This window comes from Labrus mixtus, chromosome 3 (genome assembly GCF_963584025.1).
Source record: "Labrus mixtus chromosome 3, fLabMix1.1, whole genome shotgun sequence".
Lineage (NCBI taxonomy): Eukaryota > Metazoa > Chordata > Actinopteri > Labriformes > Labridae > Labrus > Labrus mixtus.
Genome location: NC_083614.1, coordinates 3,326,932 through 3,341,928, shown reverse-complemented (window position 1 = coordinate 3,341,928; position 14,997 = coordinate 3,326,932). Strand labels below are relative to the sequence as shown.

General features: G+C 42.9%; 1 protein-coding gene across 2 annotated transcripts; it reads right to left on the bottom strand.

Moving 5' to 3' along the window:
- Nucleotides 1–234: 234 nt before the first annotated feature.
- Nucleotides 235–13,531, bottom strand: il23r (interleukin 23 receptor). 2 transcript variants are annotated; one of them, XM_061034872.1, is made up of 17 exons: nt 13,392–13,531; nt 12,801–12,898; nt 10,751–10,880; nt 10,457–10,632; nt 9,188–9,311; nt 8,912–9,078; nt 7,687–7,820; nt 7,357–7,570; nt 7,174–7,256; nt 6,247–6,442; nt 5,935–6,138; nt 4,967–5,065; nt 4,637–4,792; nt 2,893–3,033; nt 2,666–2,753; nt 2,204–2,294; nt 235–1,456 (listed from the first exon to the last, which is right to left on the bottom strand). In XM_061034872.1, the coding sequence occupies exons 2-17, from the start codon at nt 12,856–12,858 to the stop codon at nt 803–805; spliced, it is 2,715 nt and encodes a 904-aa protein (XP_060890855.1). In that variant the 5' UTR covers nt 12,859–12,898; nt 13,392–13,531; the 3' UTR covers nt 235–802. The 2 variants fall into 2 exon arrangements, with proteins under 2 accessions (XP_060890855.1, XP_060890854.1); XM_061034871.1 differs by lacking the exon at nt 235–1,456 and having other exon boundaries at nt 1,610–2,294; nt 8,912–9,105.
- Between the last annotated feature and the right edge of the window lie 1,466 nt (nt 13,532–14,997).

Genomic DNA, 14,997 nt, shown 5'->3' with positions numbered 1-14,997 from the left:
TTATAGACATGATCAAATACAGGATCAGAGTGGATTTAGAACAAAAAACTTCACACACATGTTTTGAGGAGATCTGAGACTTATTTACACTGAAGAAGAGGAGGAGGTGAATATGTGACCTTTGAGATGGCAGTGCAGATCTAGGGCGCACTCACGCTATAGGCCCAGTTGTACCGTACCTTGCTTAAGTCTGTTCTTATTCCCCCACTGGCCTGGACTCACGCTGCTCCAGGACTCAGACTCAGGGCCTGAGCATTGTTACCACTTGAAGCTTACATGACTTTGGAATAAAACATATGCATGGCTTTTGCGTAAATATGAAGCCTGCTTAGTTTACAAGACAGGCGGACTCAAGAAAAAAAAGGGACATGCAGTCAAGCCAGCATCTGCAAACTGGAGAACATGACGGCTACTTTACTGACTTTGAGTCTTATTCTGAGTCATGTTAGTCAGATACAGACAGAACACTCTCCATAATGAAGGGTAGGGTTGGGTTACGTTGTTTACCTGTGCTTGTGCTTGTGCATGAATTGTACAGTGTCAAAGTACACCTCTTCCAAGTGGGCCAAGGAAGTGTACCCCGATTGAGCACTGATCGGAGCACTCATATTAGTCAAATGAACTGAACTTTGGGGGTGAAGCGTGCTTAGGCATGGTACAGATTTCCTAGTGTGAGTGCGTCCTTACTGAAGCAGGATTTTCCGATCACATAAAGTCGGTAAGGTCCTCACTTGAGATGGTCCTTTAATAACGCCTTTTTGAAAATAAGTTGTAGGTGCAGGTTGTCCTGTCTGTTGGCCTGCTACCTCTGAGTGTCAGAAAGTGTCAATGTGCCGACAGAAGCTACCTGAGGGAAATAACCAGCAGTCTGTGCTGTCTGATACTGAGATGAACAAGTGTCTGCTGGGTCACTAATCTTTATTCCACCCTGCTGTAAGTCCGGACAGGCAGCGTCCAATTCCGCATCATGTTCAGTCCCCCTCCTCTCCAGTAAGAAGCCCCCATCCATGACACTTGTTGTTTCTTGTATTTGAGGCCACGGGGGATCACTTACAGAGATGAGAGTAAGCCCCAGAGGTGGAACACAGAAGTCCCCCTCCACACTGGACATAAAGCCTCCAAGTAATCCTCCAGGTACGCCTTGGTTTCTGTCCTCCAGTCCACTACTTGATGCATCCTTCAGCTCTTCCTCGGTTTCCCTCAGTCCTTGTCCTTGTGGAGCCAGCGTAGAAATCTGAGGTTTGTAACCGACATGTTCCAGCTGACAGTCCTCAAGCGTCGCCTCAGGATCCAACATCAGTAAAGGTGTCTGGGCTGTTTGTTTTCCTGGTTTCATCTGGGATAGCTCAATGTGGATGATGGGGTACACGTCGTCCTTTTGCTCCTGAGAGATCAGACTGACAGAAGACAGTGGAGGGTTGCTGCAGGTGGACAAGAAGGACAACTCACTGTCGTCCTGGAAACCAAAGCAAACAACATTTAGTATTAATATTAACAGTTAGCAAAGCCACAATCACTGGTATTTACTCGCTGCAGCTCACAAAGTTGCATGTTGGCTTCTTTTTGGTGATGTTAATGTTGTGAACTAAACTGCATTAAGATGACGCAACTGCGAGCCCTGTGATTGGACTGCTGGAGAGCATTGTATTTCCTGCATTTACAACATTTCCAATATCACTGCCATTTTCTAAATCCTGCTGAAGGAAAAACGCTGCAAGCCATGGCGGAACAGAAAAGTGATGTAACAAGACAAGAAATGCGACTGCCCACTAGTGTTTATATAGTAACGCAGACACAACAATGCAGAATTATGTAGTAATCACAATGGTGTTGGACACTATGGCATAGAGTTGATGCAAGAGTATGATCCAGGCCAGTAATGTGAGACTGATGCAGCCATACCCGCACCAGCTCTAAAAGCTGATTGAAGCCATGCAGAGTTAGCCAGGAGGCTAATGCTAACTCACATGTATGGATAAATCAAATCAGATCCTGAAGGGTCCTTTCCCTGGTCCTTTCAGGGGCCGGACATTGGTTTGGGCAGGCCTGGTTGTAGGAAAAGCTAATCTGTGGGAGTATAAGTATGTGTGTGCTTTCATTTGTGGTGTTGGTCCAGTTTGTTGCAGTTGTCCTTTTGCTTATTGTGGTGACTGAAGTTCCTGTCAAAAAGAAGGAAGTGTGAATGCCAGCTCACTTCGGTTACCTTCAGAAGTCTGATGGCAAAACTGTTTCCTGGTTTCGGTAACTTTTCACCAACACAGTCAAGTCCCCAGGATATACACTTCTGTTTGACCCTGAGACAGAGAGACAGTTTTGTTTTGAATGAATGGCAGTTTGATATTGACAGATTATTATGTTGCAGCAGCCTAAAAGTGTTGCTCTGTATCGCTATGACGACGACATAATGCTAGAAATACACGTTCAGTGTCTCCTCAGCTAAAACCTTCACACTCGGGTGCTTTGACCACATGAAGTACTCTTGTCAGGTAACGGCTTCTGTTCCTGCTAAATGTCGAGGTGTGGTTTTTCATGAAATGAGCCACGGTGACGTCCACTCTTGTTTTGAGTCAAACAAAACTAACACATTCAAAAGTCGAAGAGTTTGTTTAATTTTTTTTTTTTTTGTGACATATATAAATAAGCATACAATAAAGTGAAGTGATACCTTTCTCTCACACAGCTCCAGCACAGCAGGTAAGCTATGATCCCTATAAAGAGGGTGACGATGAAAGCCATCACAATCACCAGGCTGACTACAGGAGACAAGAAGGGAGAGGTACAAAAAGATGGAAGGACATAAGTTCTCCTTAAACTTCACTCATGAAACAATACAACAATAACAGCTTTCTAAATGGGTGGATAGTTTAGTTTTAATTGCAGCTGGAGACCGACCTACGGAGGTCGCAGGCTGAGAGGAGATCCGGCTCCCTCGCGGTCCTTCTCCTGCTGAGGTGGAAGCTGTCATCTGCAGAGCCAGAGCTCCATGAGGACAGTCCAGCCACCTCCGTCTGAGTTCGGAGCCAGACACCGTCACTGCAGAGATGCAAAGGAAAGTGGCAGGGTCCTTTGCTGAGGCAGAACCTTTACTGTACATTTCGGTTATGATGAACTCCCTTCATTCAGCTTGACAATCAGGCAGACTTCAGGTATTCTGGATTTTAACCCCATAGCCAGGGGCCGAGGGGTGTGTCCAGGCTTTTTTAACTGGTGTGGCCCACCTGGAGCACTGACTAATGCAAGGATGGCATGAAGTCTGCGTGCACACACACGCATATTAATTTTTGGCTGCTGCATTGTTGTCAGAGAAGCCAGCTCTTCAACATAGCATGTTTCCTTAATGTCTGATCATATAGTAAGATACCTTTATCATTTCACTCACTACACATCTCACTGATTGGACATTTAATATTAACAATTTTACATCCACCAAGCAAATACCCAGATTATATTGTTGTTACAGACTGGATGTTTGAAAAGGAGAACTAATGAATGACATCTTAAGGCTTTATAAGCTGAGAATCTGTTTTCTGTTGCCTCTTCACTTGAGCTCCAGAAATAATGAAGCTGATAGGTAAGTGACAGCCTTACAGTTTCATGTGTGCATGAAGCCACATGGCTTCCTGTTTGTGGTTGAAGTGAGTTCTAGAAAACTCTATGATTCTCTGAATAAACTGTGAAAACTATGAGTGTACCGGCGTTTGAAACATAACGAATATCTGCTCTGCTGAGCAGCTTCTGTGTCTGCATGTTATTAAGACGCTTGCTCTACACATTGCAAAGTCATAATAAGACAGGACAATATTTTAAAATGATATATAGCTCTAGGTCGGGCTTAATGACACAAACATATACAGTATGTAACCTGTATTTGGATGAATGTTCCTAATGAAAATCACAACATCTTTATCCACTAAGGCTCTGTAATGAGCGTCTCATATGTTTGTATCCATCACAAATTAAAAAACAGAAAACATGCAACCACCAGCTCCACCTGAGAACGTCAGCACATTACTGGAAGTGAGAGGTGAAAAACCCTGCTGATTCACTGGAGGTTTGTGGGAGGGGAGTCTCAGTGGAATGCTGGTTACAAACTTTCCATGATGCAACAATGGCGTCTGCTGCAGTATGATGCGATACACATCGACTACTATTGCATACATCATTTCCCACATGTGTGGATAGCATAGGTTTGCTACAAGGTTTAAACACACACACACACACACACACACACACACACACACACACACACACACACACACACACACACACACACACACACACACACACACACACACACACACACACACACATATGGTGGGTAAAAGTCCCCTTGATGAACATGAAAAGGAAAAGACTCACAGTGAAGTTATGCTTACTCCAATCCTTCAGCTCAAACTAAAAGGGATATATTTTTTTTAAATACAGAGCAAGCAACATATTTCAGACACATCCTTCATGAAGCCAAGCAGATATTTGTATTCTTATTCAAGAGAAGTTAGTTATCTTCCAAGTATTCAAGGGTGAAGCCAATCCTTCCATTTGAAACCATGGCACCAGTTAATATCGAACATAAATGATTTCCAAGGTAGAGGAGCCCTGATATAAAATGTCCTTGCTGACACTGTGTCGAGCTCACCTCTGTGTTCGGTGTTGCTGGAGTCCAGTGTTTGGAGATAGATGGTGTAGTTTACCATGAAGCCTCTCTGCTGGTCTACAGGCAGCTCATCCCACTGGATCTGGATCTGTCTGGCCTCGTGGACCAGTATTGACACTTTGGGACCGGACTGTGGCTCTGAAACACAAACAAGCAGGACAGAGAAGAGGAAAGAAATGAACATATATAAAACCAGCATTTCATTTTCGCTAAAGCATCACTGGATGTTGATGCTGACATTTTTTAAATCTTTAGAGAACCCCCCTCCCCCCTCCACCCCTGTTGTTGGTGATGAGACTCTCTGAATCTTACTCTGTTCTTTGGAGTAGACGAGACGAGACGATGGAGCGCTGACACCTCTGCTGGTCACAGCAAACACAGAGACGTTGTACCTCACACCTGCAGTCAGGCCTGAAACAGAACAGGAACTAAGAAACTCTCAACATCAACTCCTCTATTTTACAACAAAATAAATCAACGTTTCTTATTTAATTAAGCTCACAGTGTACTATGAGTATCAGTATCAAATTTACACACTGATGATTAACTACAAACATCTGCAATACACAAATTGCCCACAAGAGGACAGTGTTGGATTAAATTTAAGCTCTTGTGTTATTTGAAAATCTTGTGACTAGTAGCAGCTAGACATTGATAAATAAATAAATAAAATTGATCCATTATCCATACTGTCATCGGGGGAAAGGCGGGTGTTACACCCTGGACAATCACAGGGCTGACATATAGAGACAGACAACCAGCCACACTTACATTCACACCTACAGAAAATTTAGAGTCAGCAGTTAATCTAACGAGCATGTGTTTGGACTGTGGGAGGAAGATGGAGTACCAGGAGAGAACCCAGACATGAACGAGGAGAACATGTAGACTCCACACAGAGAGACTCCTGAAGGACAGGGAATCAAACCAGGAACCTCCACACAGAGAGACTCCTGAAGGACAGGGAATCAAACCAGGAACCTCCTCACAGAGAGACTCCTGTCAGACGGGGATTCAAACCAGGAACCTCCTCACAGAGAGGCTCCTGTCAGACGGGGATTCAAACCAGGAACCTCCACACAGAGAGACTCCTGACAGACGGGGATTCAAACCAGGAACCTCCACACAGAGAGACTCCTGACAGACGGGGATTCAAACCAGGAACCTCCTCCTCGTTGTGAGGCAGCAGAGCTAACCACTACAGCACCATGAAGCCCCCACATCGATTTATTTGTTGTTAATTATGTTATTTAATAATCTGTGGTGGTGTGTTTCTCTACCTGTGACTGCTGTTTTGCTCTCATCTTTGTCCACTTTGTCCCACTGCAGCACGGCCACAGGAACACTCGTCCATTCTAACACATAGTGCAGCAGTTCATCTCCAGATGATAACCAACGTTTGTTCTCAGGCCACGACCAGGAGACAGACACGGCGCTGCCATTAGATGCAGGAGCAAAGTCTCTCAAAACAGGTCCAGAATGACCTGAAAATGAAAACACACATGAAGGCATTACAACGCCTTTTGATTTTTTTTTTTATACATTTGACAAGTTTTGCTTCATATTGTCTTCAGTGTTTGATGTTTGTGTACCTGACTGTCTGAAGGGCACTTCTGCAGGTGGAGATGTCCCATACAAGGTGACTGCACTCACACTGAGCGCCTGGACCTCTGCTGATAACGGGACTGAACACTGGCTCAGATTAGCTGTCACATTTTGTTTCTGCTCATTGCCCAGAGAGATTTCAAATCGTTGCACCTTTCCACTGTAATCTTCTGGATTTGGATGCTGGGGGAGAAGACCATCTGACACTTAAGCTTTACTTTTCAACATGTGTATTTTGTTTCAATGTGTGAAAGATTTACAGATGATTATCTGCTTTCCTGCAAACAGTTACACAAGATACCACTGCTCTGTCATAGTACAAACTTAAAGGAGCAGTATGTAACTCTGACCCCTAGTGTTTAAAATGGGTACTGCAGTCTACATTCTAAACATTGTAGAGAGCTGTCTCTCCCCCCCCCCCCCCCTCCTCTCTAGAGTCGATGCTCACACAGGTCACCATGTGGTGGACTCTGAAGCTTCAGTGTTTATCCAGCTCTGCATGGGTCTGTAAACCTTTCTGTGTTCTAACCTCTCTCCATTTTTCAAAAGCATCTCCAATATTGATCCTAGTTTGAGCACGTTTCTGCTCGTGGAGCTTATTAGAAACATGCAGAGGCTTTTTAGGTCGGGTACAATCACTTCTATCTGAACCATTTCTCTTGACCGCTTCCATCGCTGCAACACCTGTTGACCTGATAACTGCTCTCATATCTGGTAAACTGAGGGGCGTCCAATGTGGAAAGAGGTAAACAGATAACCTGGCTTTTTCAAAAATAAACAAATTCTGCTAATCAGCAAGTAGTGCAGGCATATGACTGACATCACTGCACATCTGCTGATTGTTCTTCCTTTATAAGACATCATGGGCAGTTTCAATATAATAGTCAGATTAAAGAACAGCTTTGACACATTACCTTCCACAACACCGTCACCATCTGCAGCCCCTTCTTCCCCTTGTGGCCTAGAATCCTCCAGACGTGCAGCTGCTTTGATAAACCTACAGATAAGAGTGTGGGTTTTTGTACGGGTGCTATCAGAATAATTTTAAGATAATTTTAAAGCCTTGGTTTAATAACGAGTAAGAACTATCACCCTGCCTTTTCCAGGGCTTCTCCCCCTCACAGATGAGCTCCATTTACTGCAGAACAACCTTTTGCTTGAGGCTGATGGTGGGGTGAAGCAGGACATGTTTGAATGCATCGGTCCTGATGTTAAGATACATGTTCTCACTTGGAACTCATAATTAGTCAGAGGCTTGAGACCTTCCACTTTTATCAGACCCTCACTGGGCTGTGATACCTCTCCAGCTTCCTAAACAGAAGGAAATGAAAAGAGAGAATAGCCATGTAGTTTCCTGTCTGTGCACTTCCTGATTAATGCTGCTGCTATGATAACCACAAAGCTATGATGTCACAACACCACTTTACCCAGGAGTTTTTATCTGAGTGAAGCCTGACACAGAGTCTGAGAAGCTCTGGGGATTCTGTTGGTTTCCATCGCAAAACAGCTGCAGTGGAGTCCAAATACCCTGTTAGCATAATTCGAGGGGGCTCTGGTATCACTGCAATACAAAAAACAACGTAGAAGCACACATGTTACAGTAAACTGTAGTTAACCAAACAGAGTCTACAGGTTCTGTAATGACCTGAAAGTGCAGGTGTTGTTATGAATGCAAAATCTTTAAAGGTCACATATCCTCCTCCTCCTCTTCAACCAGTGTAAATAAGTCTCAGAGCTCCTCAAAACATGTGTGTGAAGTTTCTTGTTCTAAATCCACTCTGATCCTGTATTTGATCATGTCTATAAACCCCTCTATTTCAGCCCTGCTCAGAACAGGCTGTTTCTGTGTCTGTACCTTTAAATATGTAAATGAGCTGTGTCTGACCACGCCCCCTCTCTGGAAGGGCTCGGGTGTACTCGATCTTTCTCGCTCCATGTCCTATTGTTTACAGTGAGAAGGCAGACTCAGAGGGCAGAACAAACACCTAGCTGTGGGAGTGTCACCCACCTGGGGGAGGGGCTACTGCCCTTTGTGACGTCATGAAGGGAAAAAACGGCCTGTTTGAGCACACATTTTCTGAAAAGTGGAGCAGGAAGAAGACGGAGAGGATTGACCTTTTTTTAATGTTTATTTTTGGGCTTTTTATGTCTCTATTAAGACACAGGACAGTGGACAGAGTCAGAAATATGAGAACGACATTCGGGAAACGAGCCACGGGTCGGGCCTGAACCTGGGCCGTCGTCCTGGAGGACCACAGCCTCCGTACATGGGGCGTGCGCACCAACCACTACACTACCGGCGCCCCGAGAGGACGGACAGAGTAATTTGGGAGTTTGTCCAAAGGCTAGGGACACATATTAGTGTCAGAAAAACATGGCAAAGTGTATTTTGAATAATATATGACCTTAAAGAAGTCCACAGAATGAAACAAAGAAAAGATAAGACAGCAAGCTGCTTTAATCATTCAAGTTTTTTCAGTTACTGAGAAACATGTCACTGATGATAGCACAATCTCATTCTTGAAACTGTGACAGATCAAAAGATGACTCACTTCAAAAGAAAATAATTTAGCATTTAAATGTGAACGTAAATCCTGTGCTTTGATGTAGATGTGTACTCATTCATAAAGTGTAACAGAGGTGAGAGCTTACCTATATCCTTCACACAGAGTATGAATGGGTCAGACTTTGAGACTCCAAGCTGATTGTAAGCAGTGATTATTAACTCGTACGTAGAGTTTCCATTGATCTTTGCCCTGGGGATGGTGATTACTGCAGCACCTTGGATCTGATAGAACTCTACCTGGGTTCCATTTTCTCTGGAAAAGACATAAAAAAGAAACTTGCTGTGTGGTGAAAAGAGATTTTTGCCCTTTTGAAAAAAGCAAGACAGCAGCTGAATGTTTACAAAGATGACACATACTGTACCTGTTGATTGAAATGTTGTAAACAGTTTCAAGGTGTGTCTCCCGTCCTTTCGACCATGAGCAGCCTATAGAAGCTGAACTCCTCGTGGTTTCACAAAGAATAACTTCAGGTTTATCTGGACGGTCTTTGGATAGCAGAAAACACTGTAACCATTAGTTTCACATGTTCAAACTAACACCTGCAGCTTCTTCAAAATGTGAGATTAAAACATAATTCATATTTCAAACTTCAGTCAGACCTCTATGATTATCTCTGACTTACTGAGATGTCATGATAACTTTTAGGTGAGTTTACAGTTCTTCTGACACCTCTTCTACTTCCTATTTCCTCAACTGACAGGTTAAAACATAAATGGAACAGAAAAGTACACCGAGCAGAAGTATCAGTGCACCCTAGAGGCCCTTTGCAGATTAGAAATAATTGAGAATCAGCTCACTTAAGACAGACAGTCTCACAACCATGTTCAAGGTCCAATCAGTGAGATGTGTAGTGAGTGAAATGATAAAGGTATCTTACTATCTGATCAGACATTAAGGAAACATGCTATGTTGAAGAGCTGTCTTCTCTGACAACAATGCAGCAGCCAGTATGTCCTCCTTCTAACTTTAGATTCTGCTCCTGAATGCTCTGGATTTGTTTGGACCAGAGAAGGTAGGCGCTTTTAAGACACGCCCCCACACGGGCGTTTTGGACGCCCCTCGGTTTGCCAGATATGAGAGCAGTTATCAGGTCAACAGGTGTTGCAGTGATGGAAGCGGGCAAGAGAAGTGGTTCAGATAGAAGTGATTGTACCCGATCTAAAAAGCCTCTGCATGTTTCTAATAAGCTCCACGAGCAGAAACGTGCTCAAACTAGGATCAATATTGGAGATGCTTTTGAAAAATGGAGAGAGGTTAGAACACAGAAAGGTTTACAGACCCATGCAGAGCTGGATAAACACTGAAGCTTCAGAGTCCACCACATGGTGACCTGTGTGAGCATCAACTCTAGAGAGGAGGGGGGGAGACAGCTCTCTGCAATGTTTAGAATTTAGACTACAGTACCCATTTTAAACACTAGGGGTCAGAGTTACATATTACAGTTTAAGCCACTGTTCTCCTGCTAATTAAATTATTTTTGTTGATTTAAAAGTTTTTAATTTGAACCCCCAAACTGTTTCATATTTTTTTTCAACTTTCAGGATTCTCTTAAAAAAACATGTCCTTTTCTTTTAAAATCTTTCAGTCTAAATATCATATGATTGTGGAAGTCAGAGACAACTGTACTTACAGCCGCCACGTAGGACCAGTCCATTTACAATCTTCAACTTATCATCGGTCGACAATTTGCACAGCACTGAAGAATTTGACACCTTGACATGAATCAGATTGAAAATTGCAGTGTTGCAGTTTACTCTGTCTGAAAGAGCCAGAGTGTTTCCGTCGTGTTGCAGTAATATTTTGCTCCTACAAAAACAGAAGAATGTCTGAGCCAGAGTAAGGACACTACGTGCAGAAGAATATACATCCTTTTGTGTCACATCAAATATATTTGTCTTGTATTTGTCTTTGCATTTATTCCAACCTTTGTTTGCACTCTGTGACGTGACAGTACACGGTCAGGTTTGAACCCAGGAGGAAGGGTGAAGCTGGTTCTACTGTCAGGTTGCCGAGTCCATTGAAGATCACCAAATCAGCCGGGTGCACAGGACAATCTGCCCAGAAAAGACGAACACAGAGTTTCAAAGCAGTAGTATCCAAGGATAAGTTATGGATGGTTTTAAAGGATGATTTAAAGGTCACATATTCTCTAAAATCCACTTCACCATGTTTCTCTAGTCCGTCTACAAACCCCCCAATAATGAGAAAAGTCCATCCTCTCCATCTTCTGCCTGCTCCACTCTTCAGAAAATGTGTGCTCAAACAGGCCGTTTGGAGATGTTCCCTTCATGACATCACAAAGGGAAGTAACCCCTCCCCCAGGTGGGTGACACTCCCACAGCTAGGTGTTTGTTCTGCCCTCTGAGTCTGCCTTCTCACGGTAAACAATAGGACATGGAGCGAGAAAGCCTGAGCCACCCGAGCCCTTCCAGAGAGGGGGCGTGGTCAGACACAGCTCATTTACATATTTAAAGGTACAGACACAGAAACAGCCTGTTCTGAGCAGGACTGAAATAGAGGGGTTTATAGACATGATCAAATACAGGATCAGAGTGGATTTAGAACAAGAAACTTCACACACATGTTTTGAGGAGATCTGAGACTTATTTACACTGAAGAGGAGGAGAATATGTGGCCATTAAATAAAATGGTACATGTACACCAAAGGGCCATTACATCTTGACCACCTCTGCAATACAAAAGTCACTAATCACTAAAACTAAAAAGAGGGAAGCAACTTATTATGGACACATTTTTTATATAAGGCACCCACTAGGACAGGCTTTCCAAACTTTGGGGTCCAGACCCCATGCAGTCCCATGGAATTCAAATGGGGTCCCCTTAAAACACATTCTTCCTGAATTAAGCTGCAAGACGTTATACAGTTTATAATGAACTACATTCTAAAAAACTAACAAACTTGCAGTATCTCCGCATGTATCTCCTCCATGTCTCATGCATCCAGCATTAATTTCCAGCCTTGTCAATAGAAGCTCACCTGGCTGTAAACATTGTACACTGAGAAAATAAAATCCTCACTTTGTGCACAAATCTCATTGAGACTTGTCTGCATCTGTCCACAATAATATACCTGAAACAGCCTTAAAGGCACAGTATGTAGATTCCTCCACCAGGGGGCTCTCAATCAAAACAATAACAAAAGATGACGTCGAAGCTGGCGGGGAATCAGGGGAGTGATTCTCTCTGCAAATGTGTTCGAATCCCCCATTCACTGAAGCTGTCTTGGATATATTTCTGAACTAAAACTATTCAAAGCTATTTTACACCGCAGGTCACACCTACACATTCACACACTGATGGTAGAGGCTGCTGAGTAAAGACTCCATCAGTATTAACTCATCCATTCATACACATTCACACACTGATGGTAGAGGTCGCTGAGTAAAGAGTCCATCAGTATTAACTCATCCATTCATACACATTCACACACTGATGGTAGAGGCTGCTGTGTAAAGAGACCATCAGTATTAACTCATCCATTCATACACATTCACACACTGATGGTAGAGGCCGCTGAGTAAAGAGTCCATCAGTATTAACTCATCCATTCACACACATTCACACACTGATGGTAGAGGCTGCTGTGTAAAGAGTCCATCAGTATTAACTCATCCATTCATACACATTCACACACTGATGGTAGAGGCCGCTGAGTAAAGAGTCCATCAGTATTAACTCATCCATTCACACACATTCACACGCTGATGGTAGAGGCCGCTGAGTAAAGAGACCATCAGTATTAACTCATCCATTCACACACATTCACACGCTGATGGTAGAGGCCGCTGAGTAAAGAGTCCATCAGTATTAACTCATCCATTCACACACATTCACACACTGATGGCAGAGGCTGCTGAGTAAAGAGTCCATCAGTATTAACTCATCACATTCACTCACCACCGACAAAGCAGTGGGAGCTGAGGAAACCGGCTCAGGGGATATTGTATACTCACCTTTGATGGATAAACTGAAAACAAGAATATATTTCCAAATGGTTGAGTAGAGATTCATCTCAGTTCAACTTTAGGACCCACTCGACATGTCTCAGCAGCTGTAAAAATACATACATACATTCTCAGCAATCACTTTTATTTAAGCTCATCTTCAAGCAGCAACCTTTGTACAAAGCTGTTCTGATGACTTTTAGAGGAAGCAGTTATATTGTTCTAATTAATGCTTTGTGAAAGAGGGGCAGATATTATAAGATTAGTCTTCTTTCTGCTCCTTTTCATTCAAAATTTGAGATTTTATGTTTGTTTGTTTTGCTTAACTTTATTGTTTTTTTTAACTAAATAAAATTTACAAAAAAAAATTAAAAATCTTATGTCTGATGGAGTCTTTACACAGCAGCCTCTACCATCAGCGTGTGAATGTGTGTGCAGCTTTTAAAACGTTTGGTTCCTGAGAGTTAACCACATTTAGTCAGATATTAACATTGTATTTTAAGTAGTTCTTGAAAGACGATAGTAAACATTTACAAACGTTCTTTGTCTCATGTTCCTCCAAACAGATTTCTAAAGCATGTGAGAAGAGATAAAGCTCACCAGAATGTCATCCCCCTTGCTTCCCTCTGCCGTGCGTGAAAGGTCTTCTTATCAGATTACTATAAAAGTTGTTTTTTCTTGTCTTCGTTAACATCTTCTTCAGATGACTTGCTCTGTGAGAAGCCTCCGACTAAAGTGAGCTCTTTTCGTGCAAATGAATCATCTTAAAGAGGCCAGTGACCTAGTTTGGTGGTATTTTCAGCTTCAGAACTTTGTCGCCCTATTTCAGTTGCCTGTTTCTCGTCACAACAAAGGTTCAGTTGACTTTGAATGAGCACCTGCTCCCATTAAACATGCTGCTGTTAGCACATAATAAAGTGATCAAACAGGCCCCTTTTTATGACAGTAACTCTTGTTGTGCTGATGCAGTGAATGATAAAGTCAGTCTATCAATAAATCCTTACACACGACCTGTTCTTTTGATTGGCTCAGTCTTAAAGTCCCTCAAACTTTCACTGAACTCTGTAAAAGCGCACTTTCGTTTGACGCTCCAAACTCATGGAGCACCCTCCAGTTCTTCCCCCCATTTCAGAGTTCAGGATTTCAATTTCTAGCCACTTCGTAAGTGCAAAATCCTGCAGTTCCTCGAGTGTCCACTAGAGGCTGGTTGCAGAAGCACAGGAAGTCACATACACACCCATTCTAAAAAGTCTGTTTTTACAGCAGAGATTAACATGTTTACAGCCTGGTTCAAAAAAACAAATAGGTGTGATTATCTCATGTCTCGATCGACACACACTGTACGGGGGGGGGGTGAATGTTTTGATGACTCATCAGTTTTGATTTGATGAAGTATAAGAGTTATTCACAATAAGGTGTGTAGCTGACCTGATTGACAGGTGGGCGTGGTGTAACGGTTTGTCAGGAGGTTTAAAACCCGCCTCAGCTCCAGCTCTCAGCCTGTCGTTAGGTTGACTGAAAGTTAGACTGAGACAGCATTTCCAGCATGGAGACCGCCATCAATGGGACTCCAGCGCCCCCTGCAGGAACAGACGGGACAGGAACATCCACGGGCTCAGTCGAGCATACCGCAAATTAACCTTGAAATGATATCTCAAGACACTTAACATAAGAGCAGGTCAAAGAAACTGTGCAAGGTTTGGAAAGTGAGAAAGAGGGAGACGCAGATGGAAGAGAAGGAGGGACAAACAGAATGACAACAACAATAAAAAAGATAAATTTAAAGCTACAATGTCAGTAATAATGTAAAAGTATGTGTAGTATTAGCAGTAACAGCTAAGTATGATCATAGAGTGATGAGTGTAAAATTAAAGTTAGCAGCTGTAATGATGATGAAACAGCGAGGACGGATGATGAGAGTTACAGAGATAGAAGTTGAGCAGCAGAGTAACAGAGTAGACTCATACGATATCAATAAACATGAGAGTATAAAAGCTGGTAAAACAAACTTGCACTTGTTGTCTGAAGGAGGAGGTAACCCGGTCTAAAAAAATAATGAACCCACTTCTCATTTTGATGTCCTCTGACGTCAGCAGAACGTATTTGAGGAAAACAGTGAAGGGCCTACACTCTCTCACGCTTATCTTTTATATCGTTTTCTCACTTCAAAGGCTCTGCAGGGAAAAACCCGACGTGAGAGAGGGTG